Source organism: Notothenia coriiceps, unplaced genomic scaffold, assembly GCF_000735185.1.
Source record: "Notothenia coriiceps isolate Sejong01 unplaced genomic scaffold, NC01 NC01_scaffold00018248, whole genome shotgun sequence".
Taxonomy (NCBI): domain Eukaryota; kingdom Metazoa; phylum Chordata; class Actinopteri; order Perciformes; family Nototheniidae; genus Notothenia; species Notothenia coriiceps.
In genome coordinates, this window is record NW_011350949.1 from 201,385 (window position 1) to 223,113 (window position 21,729).

The 21,729-nt window shown below is 38.9% G+C and overlaps 5 protein-coding genes across 10 annotated transcripts in view; 1 reads left to right on the forward strand and 4 right to left on the reverse strand.

Annotated features, from left to right (window-relative positions):
• The window catches only part of raver1 (ribonucleoprotein, PTB-binding 1), a 7,887-nt gene extending 6,579 nt beyond the window's left edge, over positions 1-1,308 (forward strand). The window contains exon 5 of the mRNA XM_010777487.1: positions 1,267-1,308. Within this exon, the coding sequence (XP_010775789.1) occupies positions 1,267-1,308 (42 nt within the window). The remainder of the gene's footprint in view (positions 1-1,266) is intronic.
• A 606-nt stretch (positions 1,309-1,914) lies between these two features.
• Positions 1,915-6,271, reverse strand: LOC104950892 (cell division cycle 37, HSP90 cochaperone). Its single transcript, XM_010777488.1, has 7 exons — positions 5,824-6,271; positions 5,045-5,326; positions 4,473-4,578; positions 4,245-4,360; positions 3,965-4,087; positions 2,313-2,485; positions 1,915-2,017 (listed from the first exon to the last, which is right to left on the reverse strand). Exons 1-7 carry the CDS (start codon positions 5,929-5,931, stop codon positions 1,915-1,917), a joined length of 1,011 nt encoding a protein of 336 aa, XP_010775790.1. The 5' UTR covers positions 5,932-6,271.
• A 793-nt stretch (positions 6,272-7,064) lies between these two features.
• Positions 7,065-7,998, reverse strand: cmc4 (C-x(9)-C motif containing 4 homolog (S. cerevisiae)). Of its 2 annotated transcripts, XM_010777465.1 has the most exons (3): positions 7,841-7,998; positions 7,650-7,712; positions 7,065-7,569 (listed from the first exon to the last, which is right to left on the reverse strand). In XM_010777465.1, exons 2-3 carry the CDS (start codon positions 7,705-7,707, stop codon positions 7,433-7,435), a joined length of 195 nt encoding a protein of 64 aa, XP_010775767.1. In that variant the 5' UTR covers positions 7,708-7,712; positions 7,841-7,998; the 3' UTR covers positions 7,065-7,432. The 2 variants fall into 2 exon arrangements, with proteins under 2 accessions (XP_010775767.1, XP_010775765.1); XM_010777463.1 differs by lacking the exon at positions 7,841-7,998 and having other exon boundaries at positions 7,650-7,834.
• A 455-nt stretch (positions 7,999-8,453) lies between these two features.
• On the reverse strand, positions 8,454-16,808 carry LOC104950876 (hemicentin-2-like). 4 transcript variants are annotated; one of them, XM_010777467.1, is made up of 9 exons: positions 16,448-16,699; positions 15,631-15,909; positions 15,194-15,514; positions 14,798-15,055; positions 14,335-14,533; positions 10,380-10,646; positions 9,957-10,289; positions 9,044-9,298; positions 8,454-8,965 (listed from the first exon to the last, which is right to left on the reverse strand). In XM_010777467.1, exons 5-9 carry the CDS (start codon positions 14,441-14,443, stop codon positions 8,958-8,960), a joined length of 972 nt encoding a protein of 323 aa, XP_010775769.1. In that variant the 5' UTR covers positions 14,444-14,533; positions 14,798-15,055; positions 15,194-15,514; positions 15,631-15,909; positions 16,448-16,699; the 3' UTR covers positions 8,454-8,957. The 4 variants fall into 4 exon arrangements, 3 of the variants coding, with proteins under 3 accessions (XP_010775769.1, XP_010775770.1, XP_010775768.1); XR_798967.1 differs by lacking the exons at positions 8,454-8,965; positions 9,044-9,298; positions 9,957-10,289 and having other exon boundaries at positions 10,571-10,646; positions 16,448-16,727; XM_010777468.1 differs by lacking the exons at positions 14,335-14,533; positions 14,798-15,055; positions 15,194-15,514; positions 15,631-15,909; positions 16,448-16,699 and adding an exon at positions 11,498-11,640.
• A 628-nt stretch (positions 16,809-17,436) lies between these two features.
• Positions 17,437-21,729, reverse strand: part of LOC104950878 (hemicentin-1-like) — a 22,959-nt gene continuing 18,666 nt past the window's right edge. For both annotated transcript variants that reach the window (XM_010777470.1, XM_010777469.1), the window contains exons 9-11: positions 20,093-20,311; positions 19,303-19,545; positions 17,437-18,619 (exon numbers count right to left, since the gene is read on the reverse strand). In XM_010777470.1, the coding sequence (XP_010775772.1) occupies positions 18,417-18,619; positions 19,303-19,545; positions 20,093-20,311 (665 nt within the window). In that variant the 3' untranslated portion in view covers positions 17,437-18,416. The remainder of the gene's footprint in view (positions 18,620-19,302; positions 19,546-20,092; positions 20,312-21,729) is intronic.

A 21,729-nucleotide genomic window follows, 5' to 3' on the forward strand; every position in this document is an offset into this window, starting at 1 on the left:
GCTGCTCCGGAGCGCTCCACTGAATGGAGCTCCAGGACACGTTCCAGATGTAAACGTGGCACTCCGGGGTGGCTGAGCTTGCTGCCTAGCTGTGGGCCTCACATCGTTGCGTTTACATGCAGATGCCTGGGATCCGGCTGAAGGGCGTTGCAGCTGGAGAGCTGTTGCCCGCAATGACGTCACACATAATTGCGGATTTGAAGACTCCCGACGAAAGAGCAGAGAAATGTGTCGAACGGTGTTTGAAGGCAGATTAAGTGTTATGCAAAGTATCGAAATATTCGCAAATGTCAGTTCAGTAACGGGTCTGTCAAGGAAGAGGGATTGTACAAATGTGAGGGTTGGGATATGGGGGCCACGGAACTCGTGTCAGCAGCTGCGTTGTGTAAGTATGCAAGGGGGATAGCAATTAGTTATGAATGGCACGAGGTGTATATAATGATGTACTTGTTGGTGCTTGGTCAGTTATTAATAATGTTTCAACTGGCCACTTTTTTTCATGTGCATTATGGTTTAATGTTTCTGGTGTTATGATTTACATTATGCCACTATGTGATCAAAGCCATCCCCCCACCTTTACATAAGTTAAAGTGTTGTTCAGTCCAGCGAGAGGTGTGCGATGGGTCCGAGTGTTTAATAGGCCTTAGTGTGTTGTTAACCTTCTGTCGGCGCTAAATGAAGGTTTGCTGGTCTTGTCGACGGCATTTAAGTGGTGGGTTGATTGCCAGATGATATGGGTAGAGGTACAACAGTATGTGCCCCAATCCTTTATCACATTCATTTTCTCACCGAAAAGCTTGGCGGGATTGTCATTTTATGAGCGATTCTTAATTAGTGATGATCAAGATGAGCTTCATTGATTTCAGATGGTATTTTCTCATTGGCCGAGTTTTAACATTCGAGGTAAATGGGTCCAATTTGACTCTCCACCGTTCGAAAGCCACAGCTACCTGGCACTGGCGTACTGTGTATTAATATTGTTTGTGTCATTTAATGTGTAATTAGTGACTGTATTAAAGGCTATAGCATGACCCACCCTATGTGCGGCTACAGTACAAGTTAGAAGATCTCTATGTAAGAGCAAATGATCATATGTAAGAAATACCAAAAATGCATTTATTAGAAAAAACACCATAGCAAAGGATGCAGCTTGCTCCCACATTAAAAAAGCAGGCCGGTTACTACGACACACAGGTCTTGCAGATGGATACAATACTTTGGTGGTGATTCATTTTATGGTTCTCATTTTTGACCGTCTTACTTCAGATTGGAAAAGCATGGTACCTCAGGTACGAGGTGCATGGTTGAGTAGAGAGGTGAATACCAACAACGCATTGGCCTTGAGCTTTGGAAATACTCTATCTTCAATGCCTTTAGTCTAGCAGAGGGGTTGTGTAGGAGGGAAGATGGGCAACGTGTGGGTGGAAATACGCGATCCGGAAGTAGAGCGATGGGGTGTGCTGTGAGCGCTGGAAAGTCGAGGAGAGCCAAGAAAACATGTAAATGTGGAGAAGGAAAAAAAAAGAAAGAGGGAAAAAACATCCATCCATTAAAGTGCAACAACCTGAATATGTATAGGAACGGTTTTCAACTATACAGACAAAGAAGCAGGCAGGCACTCACAAAATGATAGGTGTACACAAATAAAATGTAATACAACAGATTATGTCTAAACACAAGCCAGCACTTTCTTTTCCGAGCAGAGAGTTACTAATGCAATGTTGTTGTTCAGGATAGGTGAATGCTAGTCTCAGCTTAAATATTTTTTAAAAAGCAAATTCAATTATTTCATGATTGGGAAACTATCATACACAAAGTGAGCCGCATACAGTGGGTAAGCTACAGTTGAAAAAACAGCAATCATAGAATCATGTTGTCTTCCTTCTTAAGTTTTCCAGCTCCTGTTTCACCTCTTCATAGGTAGATGATCATCCTCTTTTTCATCCCCATATCCGTCTTGGGAGTTAGGGACCCAGAGCCGACTCTATGCACCTCTTCATTTTGAACCTGTCGCCTCCTAAGACATAAAACAATTCACATTTATTAACATACCCAAAGTAGGACAAAGACGAACACACGTGAATTAGGTAACTTTACATTGTACATAACGTGAAATATTGAAATAAGAAACCATACCGTTGGTTCATTTTGCTTAATAGCCTCTTGTAACATTTTGGAATGCTCTATCATCAAAGCATTTCGCATCTACCTGCAAGTAAGAACATGTTTTGTAAGGGCATTTAAACTTCAGAAAAGAGAAAAAAGTGACATGCGTTTTGTTAAAAGGACTCACAACTGCAGTTGACTCGTACACCTCCACAGGATCTAGCCCTCCAGGTCCCCATGCGTTTCTTCCGCTCCTCTTCCCATACATACTCTCTTCATTGCTTTTCGATGGGATCTTTGCCCCTGCCCGCGAACTCGCTCCTGAACGACCTCTAGCTCGTCGTTGGAAAGCTTCCTCGGTACTGCTGATCTGCGCTGTCTGTGAGTGGACGTACATAGTTTGTGTGTGGCAGACATAACAATTTGCATTAATTGAACATAAAACAGGTATTTTCCTCCGTGTTGGCAGTTTCAGAAGAAATGTTTTGGATAAAGTTAGGAACCTACAAGAGTATTGTTAAACCTATGGAAAGTTCCTTGATTTTGCTGACATCCAGTGGTTAAAGATTCAACTTGCTGCAGTGTTACCAGTACAGGTGTACTCCAGTAACTGTGACATCACTACTACTGTAGGTCTGGTCAGAGTTGAAATTCTCAACCATGATGAAATCAGAATCAGAATACCTTTATTCATTCCACGGAGGGAAAAGTGCGTAGTTACAGCAACGAAAAAAGAGCCACAGACGGCCTTAATGTGTAATATGTCTAAATATGTGACATGCATTTAAAAAAAGGTACTAAGTTATGATATAATAAAAAAATATAATATAATAGAAAAAAAAAAAAGTTACATAATTTTAAAAAATACACATCCTGTCACCAGCCAGGATATATTACCACAGTATATAACAGCATCTATAAATGTGTAAAATAATAGAAAATTCGGTTAACCCTGCTATTGTTCTTGGTTTCCCCCCCTTACTACTTTGGTGTGGCGCGTCAAAATTTGACCGGGTCCTGTTTTAACTGCTAACTTACATTAACACGAACCCACCATTAATCATCCACCAAACTTCATTTAACACCCTTTCAAACTGTAAATACTTGTATCAGACTACTGGCATACATGAAAAACTGCGAGTAAGATATACAAAGAACAGACACTGAACATGTATGCGTGTGCCAGGTGTGATCCATGTGAGGGGATGCACATAAGAGTGGGAAAGTGTATCAAATTGTTCTGTGTTTGTCGTGTGTCAGGCGTGTGATCACATAAGGGGACACACACATCAAGGTGTGTGTGGTGTGTGTGTGTGTGTGTGGTGTGGTGTGTGTGTGTGTGTGTGTGTGTTGTGTGTGTGTGTGTGTGTGTGTGTGTGTGTGTGGTGTGTGTGTGTGTGTGTGTGGTGTGTGTGTGTGTGTGGGTGTGTGGTGTATGTTTTATCTGATCCAGATGGTTACTAATTCCATTTCTTTATGGCGGTCACTTTTGACCAGGAACACCATGGGTGTTACAAAGTTGACTAAATCATTCAAAATTCAATGAAAGTGGTGATCAGCAATTGTATATGTTCAAATGTCTACTGTGAAGGATATCATAAAGCCTTAATGCAATTGAATGTAAAACAAAAAAGTTATGATTGATGAAAGTAGTAAATTGGTCAGATTTGACCCGAAGACAACAGGAGGGTTAAGACACTGTTGTTTTTTTAGCATCACTTGACTTATTTGCCGATGTCAAAAACTTTAGTTCCTAGTTTGGGGTCTGGGTTTAGCTCCTGTTCCCTCCATAGTACCTTGAACTTTTTTTATCAAAAAAGCTATGAATTATTTGATGGACTTTGTGGCAGTTACTCACCTTGATCTTGGCAAAGAATTGTCGAAAGCAGCCGCGGGGATCCACCTTGAGGCTTTTTGCCAACTCCAAAATGAACTGCATGACAATGGTCTGATGAGCCACTTGCTCCATCAATGAGTGTTTCTACAAAAAAAAGGAATTTAAGAATAATGTACATATTTTCAAAACACTATTGCTGGTGCATGTTAAAGTATCACAATGTTACAGCCCATAAAACAAACTGTAGGCACCAGTTCCCTTGGAGCTAAATGTTAAGAAAAAATATTCTGTTTGTTTTTACCTCCTCAACTTCAAGGTCAATGCACATGATGACCAGGTAGTTGGCAGTCTCTTCACACACTAGATGAGAGTTGTCAGAGAGGTATTTCTGGCTGTCATCCCAACGCCGCATCATACCTGTAGTAAAGAAGAAGATGGACCTTTATTTTAAAGACAGCAATGAAAGGCCAGCTGTACTTTCTTTATATACCAACACTCTGAAAGATGCATAGATATCAATAAGACTTACCAAAATGTTTGATTTGCTTCTCATTTTTCTCCACAAAGGTTTTATGCTTCGTCTCCTTCTCTTCTTCAGTCTCTTCCGTGGCATCAGGCAGGACATTAACAACGCTCTGAGGAGGACAAACAGGGGCAGAAAATCATCATTACAGACTATGTTTCTGATAAGGACAGAAGCTAATTTATTGTATTATATAACTTTTTATTTTTTATTTGGATGGATAAATAAAGATAAAATTAACCAGATTGTTGCAAAAGGGTGTATTATTTATTTTATAGCATAGGCCATGCAAATAAATTATCTTTAAATGATCTGAAAAAAGGATAGATATGCACCAAATGTAATGTTAAAGTGGTATTGAGAAGTTACTTTTATAATTATTAGACTAAAGACAGAAAAACACGACTCAATATATTCTAATAAATATAAACTTAGCAAAGGCTGATAGAGTTTATTATTTCGTTTGCTACTTTCGTACTATTACAATCTTCTTAACCACATATCATTTTGCTGAAATAGGGACTTGTAGTGAAAATATAACAATATGATGCCAATCCTAAATCCAAAATCTGCCTCACCTTGCTGAAACCCTCCTTGCTGAGCGTGTCAACGTTCCATGGCATCTTCTTCTCTTCCCGGTTGTGTTCTGCTAGCTTCTTATCTATATCCCGCTCCTCTTTTTTCTGTTTCTTCTCCTCGGCCTGGGCTTTGCTCAGCTCTGCTTTGGCATCATCGGTTGATGAAGCGGACAGCTCTTGTACTTTCTTTTGTGCCTCTGCCAGCTTACGACGGCTCTCATTAAGTGCCTTGCTTATGTCGTCACCCTTTTTGTGGTAATCTTCCATTCGCTCCACACGTGCCTGAAGAACAGAAATGATAACAGTTATACATAAGTCCACAGCACAGGTACAAGGGTTTCATGTTGTCTTTAGGGAACTGGCTGAAGCCATTGGAGGCAGCTTCTCCATCAGCAATGGTCAGAGATGACTACTTATTCCACTGATAGTGACAATATTAGGTACACACATTATCTAGAAAATGTGTTGTGATCATTTAACTAATTAAAATGGGTATTATGATACTTTCGCACCAGCAGTAATGGTAAGACCACAATATATCACAATAACAGTGGGGGTCAGTGTTGCAGGTGTTGCAGAACAAATGCCAATGTAAAAACGTGAAGCAAGCTGTAGTCTGTTTAGTCCAAAATAAATCTGGTTTGGGTCCTACCCCTCTCAATGATTTATTGAAGTTATTTGCAGTCATATACATCACCAAAGTGAGAACAGGACACAGTTATGAAACGACGTATACATGTAAATACGTACTGTAAATATACTGTTGTTTAAATCTGTACCTGGTGTCTCCATCTGAAGAGGCTGGGTGTGTCGATGTTGGGGTGGGTGTCATCTTCATCGTCTGACACCTCGATATGGTCCCACACGCTGTAGTCTATCCTAGACATTATACCAGTACGAGCCAAACAACGTTAGCTTCGGATATGACTCGGCTAAGTTAGGAGGCTAAACCAAGCTATCCTCAATCTCCAATCTAATAAAAGCCGATGAAGAAAACAACTCAACACTTTTTACTAAGATGTTTTAGTAGTCGATGCAGTGGCTGGCTGTTTCCGGCCAAGGCAAACTTAGATGGACCTACACCTACTAGGTGGTTAGTTGCTAGAACAGTAGTCGCTACTAGCTAGCGAGAAACTGCTACAGATTTCTAGAAAGAATCGTTGCTGCACATTTCCGTTTGGCGTCACTGCGTCATTACGTCACTGCGTCATACGCATGTACGACACCGGAAAAGAAAAAAAAGACGACTGTTGTTGTTGTTGACGACAGTTAAGTGCTAATCAAACTCAAATAAACTGTGTTTCATGCACATGGTTACTGCTTATGTTCTGCAAAAAAAGCATTAACAATATTTTTGCAACATTTCTGACAGAACACCACTTTTATTTTAATGTATATTTAGGTGATGTAAATTATTCCCAGTAATAAGATGTGTTATCAGAGGCCCGACTGTATTTTCAATTATCATAGATGAGACCTCTGCTTACGTTAAAGATGTGCTAAGTTATATGATTGTATTATATATATTTAGTATTCAAATTGTTATTATTAATAATAATAATAATAATAATATATTAGTATGCTTCCTCATATGGATGTTTCCTTTTTTATATTTACTACTTATGTTGTACATGTCATCTCCAATAACCTATGCCTGTCTGTTTTGTTTGTATTTTAAAAATACAATTTCATGGGATTCATCCAATTTATTTTGTTTATTTTGTATTCTTGAAAATCAATAGATGTGCTGCGTTATACTGGTAATTATGTTAGGTCAACAGAGTCAGTGTACTATTTAACTAAAAAAAAAGTAGTCTGTACACATTCAATCCTGGGAAGAGGTATAATCTCTTCATATACAGTCAATAGGTCTAATCAGTCAACATTATATTCAAACACAACTGATTGGTTTACCATGAGTGATTGCAGGCCCTTAAAAAGTCACATCTGCATTATGAATGTTTCAGTAGCTCAGTGTTCCTTTGAATTTGATGACATGAAAAGCCACAGAACACAATTGCAGAACACAATTATTTTTAATAAATAGTCATTTGACATTGACAGTGTACATTATACATTTCCACAAGTTATGATGTGCCAGAGAGGTAGGACATTCTGACTGGTTGAACAAGGGTTTAATTTAATAACAGTACTAGTGGTTGCACTCCACATAGCCTACTGTAGGTGTGCCAGCCCCAGGGCTCAAGTGCCTTTCTGCAAAGACATGTCGAAATGTTTGCTTAGAGAAAGGCCATTTCACAATCATTCAAAGACTATTTAAGTCACTGTACTTCGCTGTTGCAGGATAGAGACAATGTGACAGTAAATAAAACATTGATACAATGTGACTTTTCACCATGATTCCCATCGAAAGCATCCCACAGGGAGCTATGTGTTACTTTGGTTTTCCGTGGGTTTTGAGTCCTTGAACCCGGAGCAGCAGATAGAGTTTCCGGCCTGAGACTCACAGCAGCGCCGCATGTCCCGGATCACATCCTGACACATGCTCTCCACGTATTTGTTAGCTGCAGGAGGAGTTAGAACATGTTACTGTGGGGTTTACTTAAAAAAAACATAATTGCATTCAAATGACTGTTTTGTGTACCTTGTAAACAGTGTTGAATTGCACATGCTTGCTTTTGACACGGATCTTTCGGTGGCATACCTCCTGAAGCGGACCGAAAAGGGACCATTTCAGAATATGTTAAAAGTAAACACATCAGGCACTGCATTACAAAGGACAGAACATCACTCATAGATATATAAAACAGTTTCGTTGTAAATTCTTGTCCCCACCTTCTCTTGAATCTGGGTAGATTGCAAGGACGTATTTATGACGATTTAGATTAAAGGTCGTATGTTGGTGTTAGCCGCTAAACTAATAGCACTTCCTTCTGCAATGGGACAATGTTTTGATCACGTGACGTTTGGATAGAATTTCAAATCATGATGTGAAAGAGTACAGCAGCGATACCTGGTGGTGCGTAATGAATTACATGCAGACATTAAAACAATACAAACTGCTATTTCTGCAATATAGAAAAATAGTCTTACCTCTATGAATTTATGGGAGACCGTTGCTTATTTTTCCCATATCGTATTTTAAAGACTTTACACAAAGTAAAGTGGTGTTAGGTTAGTTAACACAAAAAAAGGCATATAATAATTTTTTTATTTTGAAAACAAAGGTTATGTCAATTTAAACCTGTATTATAATAATTGTGTCTATAAAACTCATTGCTCTGATTCTAAACATTATGTTTTTTGACTTGTTAAAGGTAATTCTTATTCAAAATAACTTTATGTATGTTCTTATGACACTTGACCCAAAGCCAACAGTAAAACATTCATTCTGATAATATGAAATCTAGGTAAATCTACTGTAGGTGTTAAAAAAGAGAAAATCAAAAATGTTTTCATTTAACTTTTATTCATAAAGATAAGAAAATTAACAATTCATATTTACAGTAATGACCGGGTGATCTTTAACGTTCTCTAATTAATTTCCAGCATACATTAATAACAATGTCGTCATCATTTTATATCAGGAGTAGCTACACATTGGTAAGATTACACAATAATTTCATTAATACGAAAATAGATCTAGAAAATATATAAATTAGAGAAAGGATATCACATTGAAAGCATAACTATATCCTAAATAACGAATCTATCTCACGAACACTTTCATGTTAACATACTGACAGTTTAAACAACAGTTACCAAACAAAGTATATCAAATATATTGTTTTTAATTGAGATCTAATCCTGCCTGATAGCAAGATCCTCATAAATATCTGTTGAGTCAAGAAGGTCATTTCCATCTCTAAAGCAGCAGCAGTAAAATCCCCATTGTTGGATTCTCCTTGTATGTCCATTGTTGTCATCTGAGCCCTTCTCAGGATTTCCTGTTTCAAACACCTAAGTGAAAGCATGAGAAGAGGCTGATTAAGAGGCAGTGTGTAGAAACTACATGTGCACTTCAGATTCCCCTCATACCTTTGGTCTTGGCCTTGACGATAAACTGCTTGCTCTTCTTCTCCAGTGTATTGGAGGCTGTGCAGGTGTAGGTCCCTGGCAGCAGTGAGGAGGAGGTAAGAGCTGCTTCATCGCCCATCCCCTCGGGAATGGGATTGGAGGATTGCCAGCTGTACACAGGCGTAGGGTTCCCTGTGGCGGTGCAGTTTAAGGTCATTTCAGCACCTACTGTAAGGTCCAAGACCGCTGGTACCGGATCGAGGAAAGTAGGAGGAACTAGAGCAAAGATCACAAGGATTAAATTCAGCATATTCAATTGAGTGAACATACAATTCTATTGAATTAGAAGTATGTATACAGGGTAGCTTGCGAATTTCACCAAAGGATCATAAGAGTGTTATTTTAACATGTAATATTACAAAATTGATCATTTGTTGATTTTATTTTTGCATTATTTAATATAATTTTTCTAAGTCTCCAAAGCTGTCCTATAAATGTAAAATGTTGCCTCAAAATTCTAGTGTAGTAGAAATATACAGTATAGTCGCAGGAAATGTAAATACTCGTGAAAAAGTTAGAATACTTTAGTAACTGTATTATATCCAGAACATTGAAAATATGATAGATATACATGTAGACACTTTCTCCGCTGCTATGACAGTCTTGCACTAATGTACATTTTTCACAGATTTTGAAGTGACTTATTTTGTATATAGATTGATTGTTGTGCTTTTATTTATGTCTTAATGTGTGCATATGTATACATGTGTGGTTGTGTATTTATAGGTATATACATTTTTTTATACATTTTTTTATAAATATTTGTATTTTGTATTCGGTATTTCGATCTCTTTGTCTGTACACACAAACTGAAAGATTGACAATAAAGTTGACTTTGATGATAACTGTTTTGCAGATAAGACTCAGGACTTACAGTACACAGAGGCATTGAGAGGCTCCGAGGTCACACTGGGGGGGGGCTGTGGTCCCTCTGGTCCGAGCTCCAGCTCCGCTACGCACCTGTAATGTGCTCCATTTTCGGCTTTTGTTGGTGTGACCATGAGGATAGAGGACACTTGGACAGGCGATGACGATGTGAGTTCAGTGAAGGAGTGGTTGTATACCTCAGTCTGCCCCTTGTACCACCTCAGGGTGAGGTATTGAACCGGAGCAATGTTTTGAACCTCGCAGAGCAACTGGTACTCATTTCCCTCCACCATGGGGCCAGAGTGGTTCACAGGCCTGATGGAGACACTATCTGGGGTTTCTAAATACATAAAAAGTTCAAGTCAAACAGGTTCATGTAAGTCAATAAGATCATTTTCTACACTATGTGTTAAATAAAGGGTTGACTCACTGTAGAGGACAAGGTTGAGTTTTTCCTCACACTGTCTGGGAGCTGTGAAAAACACACCATAACAGATAGGCTCCTCTATCCAATCAATGAGGCTGTCTACTTTCCACTGGACGGACAGATCCTGTTGAGTGTGTGCAGCACTGATGACAGACTCCCAGCCCAGGACCCGAACCGGGCGAGTGGCCTCACAGCTGACCGACACCGGCTCCCCAAAGCCCACCACCACCCTGGAGGGCTTCAGGACGAGGGAGCAACCTTCACCTGACACTGGGACACAATGGGTGCAAGTATCAGCATCAAACTTGTTGAGTACCACATTTAAAACAGAATGGCCTATTCCAGAGTAATATTCCATTATTGAGTATAGTTATTGATGCATTGTGTTCATTTTGCAGCTGGCAAAGGAGGAGCTTATTGTAATGACTATACGACTGGGTAGCTTAACCTAATATATTAATGCATTAAATGTATTTTCTTTATATTCATAATCTTTACTGGAAAGTAACTCTAGCTGTCAAATCAATGTAATGGAGTAAAACATAGGCTACACACATTTTTCTAAATACTCAGACTTAGTTACTTTTCACAAATGGACACACAGCAGCAGTGATCGTCTATTTAGCCTGTCATCTCCCCCAGCTTCTTTTCACTTGTTGCACTCGGCCTCTTTTCGTATGCAGGCTGTAATGTTACCGTGTAACAACCAACAACACAGGAAATCAACGCAATCGCCTGTGTATAATTACATACAACTACATTGATTATGATGTATTTGTAGGCTATGCCATGTCAACAACATGTTTACTTTGTGGGCCCTCTAGGCTATAAGGAATTAGGCCTAGCCTACAGATTAACTGTCATAATTGCACTTGTGAAACATACTGCAGTAATATAAATACTAACAGGCATATTTTCACGCTACAGAGATCAACAATCCTAATTACAATATAATTAGTGGTTCCGCGACGAATAAATAAAGCAATGCTTTAACGTGTTGTTGCTCTGATTGTCGGTCTCACATTCATTTTATCACAGACTAGATGTCATCGTTTCCCAGAACATTTCCGCAACGAGCGCCATCTATAACCCCAACAAGTGAGAAAACAATGTTACCTTACCGGAGTAAATCATGCAAAGTGTCAGAATCCATCTAAAAAATGTGTTTCCCATGTTATCTTGTGCACTGAGCCGTCGATTCAGGGGCGAGAGAGAGAGAAAAATTCCAACTTGTACAAGCTTGGCAACTCTGCAGGGAACTATGTTGGAACAAAAGGGCCCCCTTCATCCCAGCTGACTTTGGGGGGGGGGGGGGGGGGGGGGTGAAAGGGAAAGAGGGAAATTTAACAGGTGGCAGGCCTCTGAAAAACACAGCGAAATCCTTTGTACTGCACTGCTCTTATATAAAATGCATTATAACAGGACATTGCAGGTCCCACCTTAGACATTCATATTACATCACCGGAAATAATGAAAAAGATGAATACATACATTTACAATATCCGTTTAAAACCCTATAGTCTTAGAGAACAATATTTGGTGTTCAAAATGTTGTCAATTTGAAATATACCAATACATCTTCAATGCATGTATAATCATTGTAATACATTTATAGCATGTTTTAGTATAAAGTAATTAATCTATTACAGCAACCAAACTTTCCCAATATCTTTAAACTGAAATAATGCACACACATATTTACAAGAATCTGAACTTTATTTAATTTAGGTCAAGGGGGGATGTTTTGTTTTTATACTTTCTACATTCCAGCCTTAGGTGTGACATGTTCTGCTTTCCAACCAGATATTTGATCTGTTGTTTCGGCCATCATGACTGGCTGTGAACAACAGCCTGTTTTCAGTTCTGCTTGCATTCTTGTATCCTCTTGCTTCTGAACTCCATGCTTTGTGAAATCCCAGCAGGCAGGAGTATTGGTACAGCATGTAGCTTGTAAGCCTCACACTGTGACCAGAATGTAACACAGTATATCCGCTCTGACCGCAACTGCAGTGCAAGTGAGCAAGTAATCGGATGCTCTTTGGTGTGAGAGCACAGCTGGGAATCTCAATGTGCAGATTAAAGTTCATGCTTCACTTTCAATATGCTGCTTTCTCTTCAAGTTCTCTAGAGAATTATGTTCAGCTTGTTTCTATCATAACCTTTTTTTAACTCCTTAACAAATTCAGCAATATCCACTCTGCCAGGTTGTTATAGCAACACAGTCAGAGCATACGCAAACAGTGCTTTCTTGCAAAACCTTTAGTGAAAATGACAAGGACTGAACATAAGGAACATGCCTTCAGAAAAAAATAGGTTTATATTGGCAACCGTAGGCAGGATAACAAATGCTCTCCTTTACATTCACTTTGTGCAATTCTGATTAGTATGGCAGCCTGATCACCGCATAATGTAAGCCAAAGAGAGAAACAGAGAGAGAGATCCAGGGGATTTCCGTCTATCCCTCATTTAGTATTCTGCCTAAGGATTTGGAGGAAATTAACATTTTGGATCAAATAATCAGTTATTTTCCCTTTAAAACCCCTTGGATCATTCACAACGTCCCTTTTTTGAAATAATTTGTCTTTGATAACAGCGGATAACAATGAAGAACAGTCTTTTGTTTAATTTTTAACCAATACATCAGGAAAATAGTATATCTGACACAGGATTTAGTGGCTCATAATCACGTAATTTTAATAAAAAGCGTCTGTTCGCATATCTTTTCATATAAAATTGAAGGAACGTTACAGAAATGGCATGGTCAGTCTTTTCAGTGCAAAAATAAACCAACATTCCAGAGCTGTGCCAGCGCATATTTTAAAGAAACATTTGGTAAAAAATATTATACATAACATGAAATAGCACAATTTATTCATAAAAATAAAACTGCCCAGTTGCAGGCACTCTCAAGTAATTACTATAACAATTGTAGTGTCTGGAAAGCATGTAGTGACCATTGACCTGAGTGGATAAAAACATCATGTAGAATAGATCAACTCCATTTTTGCCTTAACATTTGGTCTTGTTTGGTTAGTTGAAAAAAAGGATAGAAAACAAGTGATAATTCTTGTAATAAGGCAACAATGGTTGTTGAATCAGTACCATTCAGTAGTATCCATTTGTGCAATCTTATCATTAGACAATTTTTTTAAGTTATAAGAGATGAGGGCTGCAGCTCCTGACTGCCAAAAGGCAAAGCGGCCACTTGGAGGCAGAATAACTCTATAACAATTTGACACACCCACTTTGGCCTTATACATGTAATAGTGTTTCTAATATACATTCTTCTATCAGCTCTATGCAAGTCTCTAACATACATACAGTCTATACTCATTTCTTAGAAAAAATTTTGTCTCTTCCATGCTCAAATTCCTTCCCCGTGTTGTTGCTTTGTTGTTAGACAAGTAGTATACAGTTGGTTTACCAGAAGTGTTGCTGGAAAAACCTTCCTGCTGATAAAAGGTGGCTGAGAGTTACTAAGACAGAAACATACACCAAATGTTCAGGCCACAAAACCAAAACAAAGAGCTTAAGGAAGTTAAAAAGCTCTGTAGAGCTGCAAAGTTGGGTGTTAATGCTCCGTTGCGGTTGCATGCACCTAGTAAATAACCTGGGTTAGAGTCAGCTTCCGTGCAGGACACAGACTTCAGACAGGAAAAGTGTGTCTCTGACAGCAGAGTGGGAAGCTGAAAGGGGAGATGTGTACCAAATATATCCCTGGTTTCTCCAAGTAACCTGATGTCTTGAGCGCATGTAAATGTGCCGTTTGTTAATATAGCAATATTGATTAGTTGAGCTTTACAGACAGCTGAAGCGATGCAATGTCAAAGCTACAGCACCCAAGCATGATAATGACGCCACAAAATAGCCGAGCAAACTGATTATACCTCTAGGCCTTTAAGAGACATGACAATATGTTAATCCAAGCACCAAAAAACGTTAAAAATGTACTACTTACATGGCATACCCATGCAAAATTGAATTAAAAAAAAGTTGGCCTCATACAGGTCCTGATGAGGCAAGCTGTCCTTAGAGATAGCCGACTTTGCTGAAAGAAAACGTGCCATCAGGTTTCACAAAAAGAAGACCGCCAATGAAGAGCACGGCTCCTAGGAACACAAATCCTCCAACCAAGGCTGCAAAGGTAGTGCGGTTCCCTGTGGGAGACGGGAGTTTGTGTTACATTCTGTTTCAGCTCATCTGTTCAGACTATCTGGTCATGCAGCAGAAGAGTTTCTCTGTTTGTGATAAACCACACATCCCAAAATAAAGATTATTGCTAAGAACAAAGCAATTAAAATTCCAGCAGTGGTTCCAGGGTGACTACCTGATGGAAAACAATAGCGTTAAGCAATTATAGAATTATCAAAACTGCAAGACAATAATAGAGTTGCTGTAACATTTTATGAAAAATATCTTACTTGGAGCTTCGATGACCGTGAAATACTTGGTGCTGGAGCCCTGGGTATTGGACGCTGTGCAGTTGTAGGTCCCTGGAAGCCGAATGGATGGGGTCAAAATGAGCTGACTGTCATTCTTCTTCGTCTGTTGTATTGGGTGTGCGAAACCCCAGCTGTATACCGGCATTGGGTTTCCTGTAGCAGTGCAATTCAACATTATTTTATTCCTAGCTGAGAGTTCAAACGTCTCATTTTCGGGCGTGGTGAATGTTGGCGAGTCTGAGGGAAAAATGTGTTGAAAATACAGACAGAGAGAGAAAAACAGAGAGAAATTCAGACGCAAAACAAACACCATATTCTCCTTAAAAAAACATCTAGAACTGTTATGGCTAATTCAAGATTGCATTAAAAACTTACACAGTACAATCAGTTTCTGAGGCTTGGACTGGATCGTGGGAAGGCTTTGTACCGGTGGCGAAAATATCATCTTTGCTTCACACCAGACCTGAGCTCCATTATAGCCTCTTTGAGCAGTCAGATTTAAGACAGATGAAGTATTGACTGGAAATGTAGTGTTATCAGTAAATGAGTGTTCGTAGATTATACTATTTCCTATGTGCCAGACCACAAAGAGGTGTCTTATTGGTGTAACATCTACAATGTCACACTGCAAGCGATACTTTTCACCCTCGACCATGGGGTCCATTTGACTTGGCTGAGAGATGAAGTCCGGCATTTCTGTATTAAAAAAAAAGTGACAAATTGGTAAAATAGTCAAAAAACTATCCAACATCACAAGCACTGAATGATCAAAAATTCCATTAATAATTAACAGAAAGTTAAAAGCTACTTACTGTAAACGGTGAAGTTTAGGGTTTCTGAACACTGAACACCATTTTCGAGATTAACGAAGCACTGAGGTTCCATTTGCCAGTCCTTCACAGAGTCTATTTTTAAGGCAACAGAAGATACCCCAAACTGTATTCCTGTACCTGTTCCGTAAATAGCCTCCCAGCCCATTGAATCGATCTGGTTGGATGTTGAGCTGCAGTTGAGCGAGAAGGGGTCTCCAAATCTCACCACAACATTGGGAGGGCTGAATTCAATTTCACAGGAGGAACTCACAGGCTTTCCTAAAAGTACAGGGTAAATATAGTTTACAGTATACACAGTAAAAAAAAGTAGAGTTTTAAACAGCATTATGTTTAAAAGATCATGGCCATGCAAAAGCTGATGAGACACTTTGAAAAGGTTGCAGTGATAATTGTTGGAAAAATAGTAGGCCTACTTCACATCACAGATAACATTGTGAAGAAGATTTTTTTTTACAATTGTTACAAGAAAATGCATGCAACTGTAAAAGTGTTTACACTAACAATAATTGTGCCCTGATCGTTTTGATAGTTGAAAACGTTCTTAAATCATTCCAAGTGTAATTAAATACATTAATAATAATATTTACCAAAAATAGGTCATCTATTTTACGACACATATGTATGGCTGCCCTGATCATGGTTCAATTTCGACCCCATGTTATAAAAAGCAAACCATTTCAGTCAGATCAGCCTTAGATAAAGCAAACAATGGGCGGAGGTCAGCCGGTGGAGTCGGCGCTTCAAAATACAAAAACAAGTTGGCCTTCTAACTTTGCATACAATGCAAAACACTTACCTGTAAATGCTATAAAGACGCTTAAAACGAGGAACAACTTCATGATTTCTCCGTCGTTCAAACCAGAAGCACTTTTAGGACTAAATAAGATTAAAAAATAGTAAAGTTGATCAAATCCGAGTCCCTCGAAGCTACTTTCTCTTTCACTTGGTGACCGTGTGAGATGAGATCACATCGTAAGCAGAGACTGTATGATGATCTTAGTCACCAAGGTACTGTAACATTATCCATGTGTGATGCATTGAAGTGCTCCTCGTAATTTCCAAACATTAGCCTCTGGAGTAGCATGTGTTGGTCGGAAGTAAACAGTGTCAATGGTCAATAGGCGGGGACTGAATGCAGGATTGAAGGATGATTGATTGGTTTAGTCTGCTTGATCAACTGATTTATTAATCGATTGAATAACATCCAAAAATTCGCGTTCCAGATAAACCTCTCCTCTAAAACAGGAAGTGTTTCTTGATTAACAACAATATTTCCTACAGCATTAGAAGGCAGCAAATATAGGCTGCAATCCAGCTCGTAAAACCGGCTGGCTTCAGTTAACAACACCCTCATGTGGAGTCGGTCCAGCAACATGTTCAGACTTGGAAAGTGTGTGCTTTGTATGGAGCCAGTTAGCGAGACAGACCATAGTTTTAGAAGAGCAGTCTGCAGGATAGATAGTGCAGCTGGAGGAACACGGATATGCACGCCCCCTCTTGGTTAGCTTTAATTAGATGTTAACTCTTTAGATTTATTGTTTGTTCCTCCTTCCAAATATACAGACAAGACATTTCAAGTGTGGGATTTCTCACGGGTCTATCTATACTCTGAAATAGATTTACCAGGCACGGATACATTTGCAGTTTTGGATATAAACAACAGTAATGCACTATATAATTGTTGCTTGAAGACACTACACAAATAGTGTTATGTAGCTTTGTATCATACATTTATACACATCAGATGTATTCATGCATGCATGCAAGGTTTCGATAACAAAACAATCTGTTTGAAAAGTCATTTTATTATTAAAATACAGTTTAACATCAGTCACAAATATTTACAGCTTTATTCACAAATATTTTCATGTCCCTCACATTGAATTTACATTTACACACCGGACTGTTCTCCATGTTCAATACTAAATTGTTTTACCTTTGCTGTTTCTCATAAATAAATATAATTGCTTTGCATTTACATAAAACATCCAGAATCTAAAATTGTAATAGGCAATAAATGCCTGCAGTCATTCATACAAAAGCATTACAACTGTGGCACAAGACAATTTGTCCCATAAGGCCTGACACAATAAGGCACAATGTCACACCTGGCACAGAGAAGGCTACACACTCAGAAAGAAGTGCAGAGTGGCTTACAAAGAATAGTAAAGGGACAATGGGGTCAATGAATAGAATGCACAAGCAATACTGTGAGAAGAGCTGATTCAATGTCACACCTTCTGAGGGGCGAAAACACTGCAAACTTCCTGTTAGTAGAAATTAAAACCACTGCAGTTTCAGGGTCAACACTTCCTATGTGCTTTACAAAATCATGTTTGGTTTTTAAAAACAATTTCACACTGAGATCTGAGTTTGAGTGAATATTAAGGGGGCATAATGAGAAGCACAAGCGTTGGTGAAACCAATGTGGACAAAAAACATTCATAATCATACTTAATATGTTCTATAGTGAAAATACATTTAAAACAGTTTTCTTGGCATTTTGAGCCCTTGCTCCTCTTCTTCCTTTCCAGTGAAAAGGTCAAATCCAGTAGTAAATATAAAAGTCTACATCTCAAGCCAAGGTTTATTATTTTGTATGATTAGATTATTCCATAAATGGTAAAATACTATTGTATGTTGGAAAATAGATGCAGGCTTGTCCAGTGTGAGCCTGCAGGCTGAGTCACACTTTAGTTTCTGGTGGCAGAGAGATGCATTCAGAGTGGTCAGCTGTTCAGTCTGTGCTACCCATAGATGTTCTGCTAAGACAGTTTAGTCATAGGAAACTGCATGTCACATCCGTAGTGGGCTACGTTGCCACTTTGAGTGTCAAGTTTGGCATTTTTAAGACTGTAGCGACGCATCTTGGTGTTCTTGTAGTAGATTGAGTAGATGAAGAGGAAGACGATGGAAATGGCAACTACTGTGACAGCCACAAATCCAGCTATGAGCGGAAGGTAGTCCTCTGTAAGGAAATCAAACAGGCAATATATTAACATTTATGAATATTAGAATTAACGGCTAAAAATACAAGTGTCAGATATATTTCATGCTTCAACACATGCATATTACATTTATGTGAACTTTTATGCCAGAAATATGATAATGGTTTCTACTGCAGGATAAATAAAGATGCACTTTGCTATTTGGATGAAAAACTGACAAGTAAAAGTGTAATTAAAATTAAAATATAAACTTACAATTTCAACGTAAGATTAAGGCCAAGACAGGAAGACAGGCTTATTGAGTTTATATGGAACATCTATAATGATAAACTATTACAACAGCAAGCAAGTCATTGTAAAAAAATAAGCTTAACTTTCCAACAAACGTACCTTTACCTCCATCCATTCCTCCGGCAAATCGCTCAAAAAGGTCACCCGGCGGCATTTTGTAATGGATTTAAATAGGAGGACAAAATCGTCCTTGAACCTGTATGTATTTTTGCTCTGCTCCTTAAGGTTAACCCCTACTGGTGAAATATATTTTACGAATAAAGGCTGTCTAGAGCAAAATTGTATAATTGATCTAGTAAAATAAAGATTTGAGCAGCAGAAACTCATGAATATTAGTTTTTTTAGTTTATATAACGTTTTATATTTACTTGTTTCAACCCCCTGCAAGAGATCTGTTTAACTACATTTTTACCTTTTAAAATCACTTCCACTGCATGATAGGTGGAATCCATTTCATTCGTGGCGTTGCATGTGTAGCGGCCGGCTTCATACACAATGAGTGTGTCTCCAGACTTGTGGGGCACTTTGTCTTCGCCGTAGAGCCACTCGATCTCCGGAGGGGGGTGACCCTCTGCTTCACAGACAAGCTCCTCAGGATAACCTCTGAACAATGGGATCCTCTTTGGAAGCTTTGTGGTATTAATGCTGGGCTTATCTGTTGAGAAATAAAGGGCAAAAAACCTTATAAATGTGCACTTTTACAATTTCTTCCTCAAGGAAATTAACACGAAATCAACAATACTTGTTGTATTGAAAATAGGGGGAAATGGACAGAATTAACATTGAAAGAACACAGGATATAATAACATAATCAATGGAAAATACAAAACTGGATCATAATAGTAAACATGGCATAAAACTCAAAAATAGGATAAAATAAAATACATAACATAAGAGGTTATCTTCCACTGAATAATAATAAAATAATAAAGTTACAAATATTAACATCTGCCTATATTTGCATGATGCATCAATACACACTGCGGAAGCATCAACATGTCTCCATTTTCTTCACTCTGCTCTTTTCTACATCAGTTAAGGATGTTTGAATCTTTAATAGGAAAATAGAATTTCGTATTGAGAGCACTCTCCGACAACCTCTCTTGATGAGTTTAAGTATGTAATTATCCTTGAATGTCCATCATCACTTGATCTTACAGTGATGATGATCTACTGAGCAGCAAATGTAAGTGTGATCTTACAGTAAACAGTGATGTTCAGAGGACTGGACATCATGTTTGGAGGAGGCTTTGGTCCTTCAGCTCCAAGATCCAATATCGCTTCACATCTGAACTCTGCGCTTTTGTCATTTCTGTCCAGAGTGAAGCTGATGGTAGACGACACATTCAGCGGGGACCGGACAGCATTGATGTCACAATTTGTGTTGTTCTCAGGCAGGCAGCCACTCACTCGCAGTGAACCTGGACAATTGGGGGGGAAATTAAAAGTAAGTTGCTTGATTTTACATTTACACAATTAAAGTCTCTTAAATAAACACTTAAACCTTGCACATGGAACATGGATGCAATGTTTTTGTGCTTAGGTTGTAGAAACATACAAACAGAACAAAATAAAAAGTGGTTTGCAGATAGTATCATGAAATGAGTTAAACATAGATGCAAAAATGAGATGAACTGGTAAGAAACTAGTCATATCATGTCTAATAAAAACATGATCACTTTTACAAATCTCCCTCACAGTCCACACCACTTTCCTTTCAACTAATAATGCTGGTTGTTTAATGAGCAACATCTGATTAAAAAAGGAAATGAGGCCTATCATCATTAGGATAACTAATGAATATGAAGGCTAATTACACATGTTCGGGGCTGTGTAGGATCTGTTGTCATTAATCCTGTAAATACAAGTCCTAATTTGTCTTCCATGATAGGTTATATTAATGTATGCTGAATAATTACTTAATGTGGGCACATGTCTGTTTAAGCCTCTACACAGCTTCCCCTCAAGAGGCATTGGCCGTTTCTCAATCGCGAGGATGCTTGCTTGGTAGCACATGTCTTCCGAGTCACTTCCTTCAGAAGCTAGGCAAGAATCCTCCCTGGCATTCGGAAAACGAAGAGTGGAACAGGCTAGCAAGTGTGCAGGTGTGCGTCATATGAGAGGCCCCGCCTTACATTTTCCGCCACAGATTTAGGGAAATTGGTCCGTGCGCAAAGCATTGTGGGGATTTGAAGGACACCCATGTGCAGCCTCGAAATTACCCCCAAACCAAGGACCAGTTTCCTCGCGACTGAGAAACGGCCATTGTCTTCTGCCAGGTTGCCATTGTAAATAAGTTACCTGTTACATTACATTACATTACATTGCATTTAGCTGACGCTTTTATCCAAAGCGACTTACAATAAGTGCATTCGACCAGGAAGATACAACCTTGAAGAAAACAGAATCATATAAGTACATCAGGTTTCATAGAGCCAAACATTTCAAGTGCTACTCAACTGGCTTTAGATAAGCCAGCCCTTTATTAGTATATAAGTGCTTTGTTAGTAATTCAATCGCTCGAAGTGGAGTCTAAAGAGATGAGTTTTCAGTCTGCGCCGGAAGATGTGTAAGCTTTCTGCTGTCCTGATTTCAATGGGAGCTCATTCCACCATTTTGGAGCCAGGATAGCAAACCCACGTGTTTTTGCTGACGGGAACTTGGGTCCCCCTCGCAGTGCGGGTGCAGCGAGCTGTTTGGCCGATGCAGAGCGGAGTGCACGTGCTGGGGTGTACGGTTTAACCATGTCCTGGATGTAGGAAGGGCCAGATCCATTCGCAGCATGGTACGCAAGTACCAGTGTCTTGAAGTGGATTCTAGCAGTTACTGGAAGCCCAAG

What these genes read in the sequence shown, in the direction of transcription:
- LOC104950876 (XM_010777466.1), bottom strand. Translation starts at nt 16,490, where the DNA reads ATGAAGTTGTTCCTCGTTTTAAGCGTCTTTATAGCATTTACAG. An exon ending in CGTCTTTATAGCATTTACAG is followed by an intron (nt 15,910 to 16,447) that starts GTAAGTGTTTTG and finishes CTGTACTTTTAG; the next exon opens with GAAAGCCTGTGAGTTCCTCC. An exon ending in CACGGTCATCGAAGCTCCAA is followed by an intron (nt 14,704 to 14,797) that starts GTAAGATATTTT and finishes GTTTTCCATCAG; the next exon opens with GTAGTCACCCTGGAACCACT.
- LOC104950892 (XM_010777488.1), bottom strand. Translation starts at nt 5,931, where the DNA reads ATGTCTAGGATAGACTACAGCGTGTGGGACCATATCGAGGTGTCAGAC. An exon ending in AATTCTTTGCCAAGATCAAG is followed by an intron (nt 2,486 to 3,964) that starts GTGAGTAACTGC and finishes GTCCACTCACAG; the next exon opens with ACAGCGCAGATCAGCAGTAC. An exon ending in GGGCTAGATCCTGTGGAGGT is followed by an intron (nt 2,018 to 2,312) that starts GTACGAGTCAAC and finishes TTTATGTCTTAG; the next exon opens with GAGGCGACAGGTTCAAAATG.
- cmc4 (XM_010777463.1), bottom strand. Translation starts at nt 7,800, where the DNA reads ATGAGTGATGTTCTGTCCTTTGTAATGCAGTGCCTGATGTGTTTACTT. An exon ending in AATTCAACACTGTTTACAAG is followed by an intron (nt 7,570 to 7,649) that starts GTACACAAAACA and finishes CTCCTCCTGCAG; the next exon opens with CTAACAAATACGTGGAGAGC.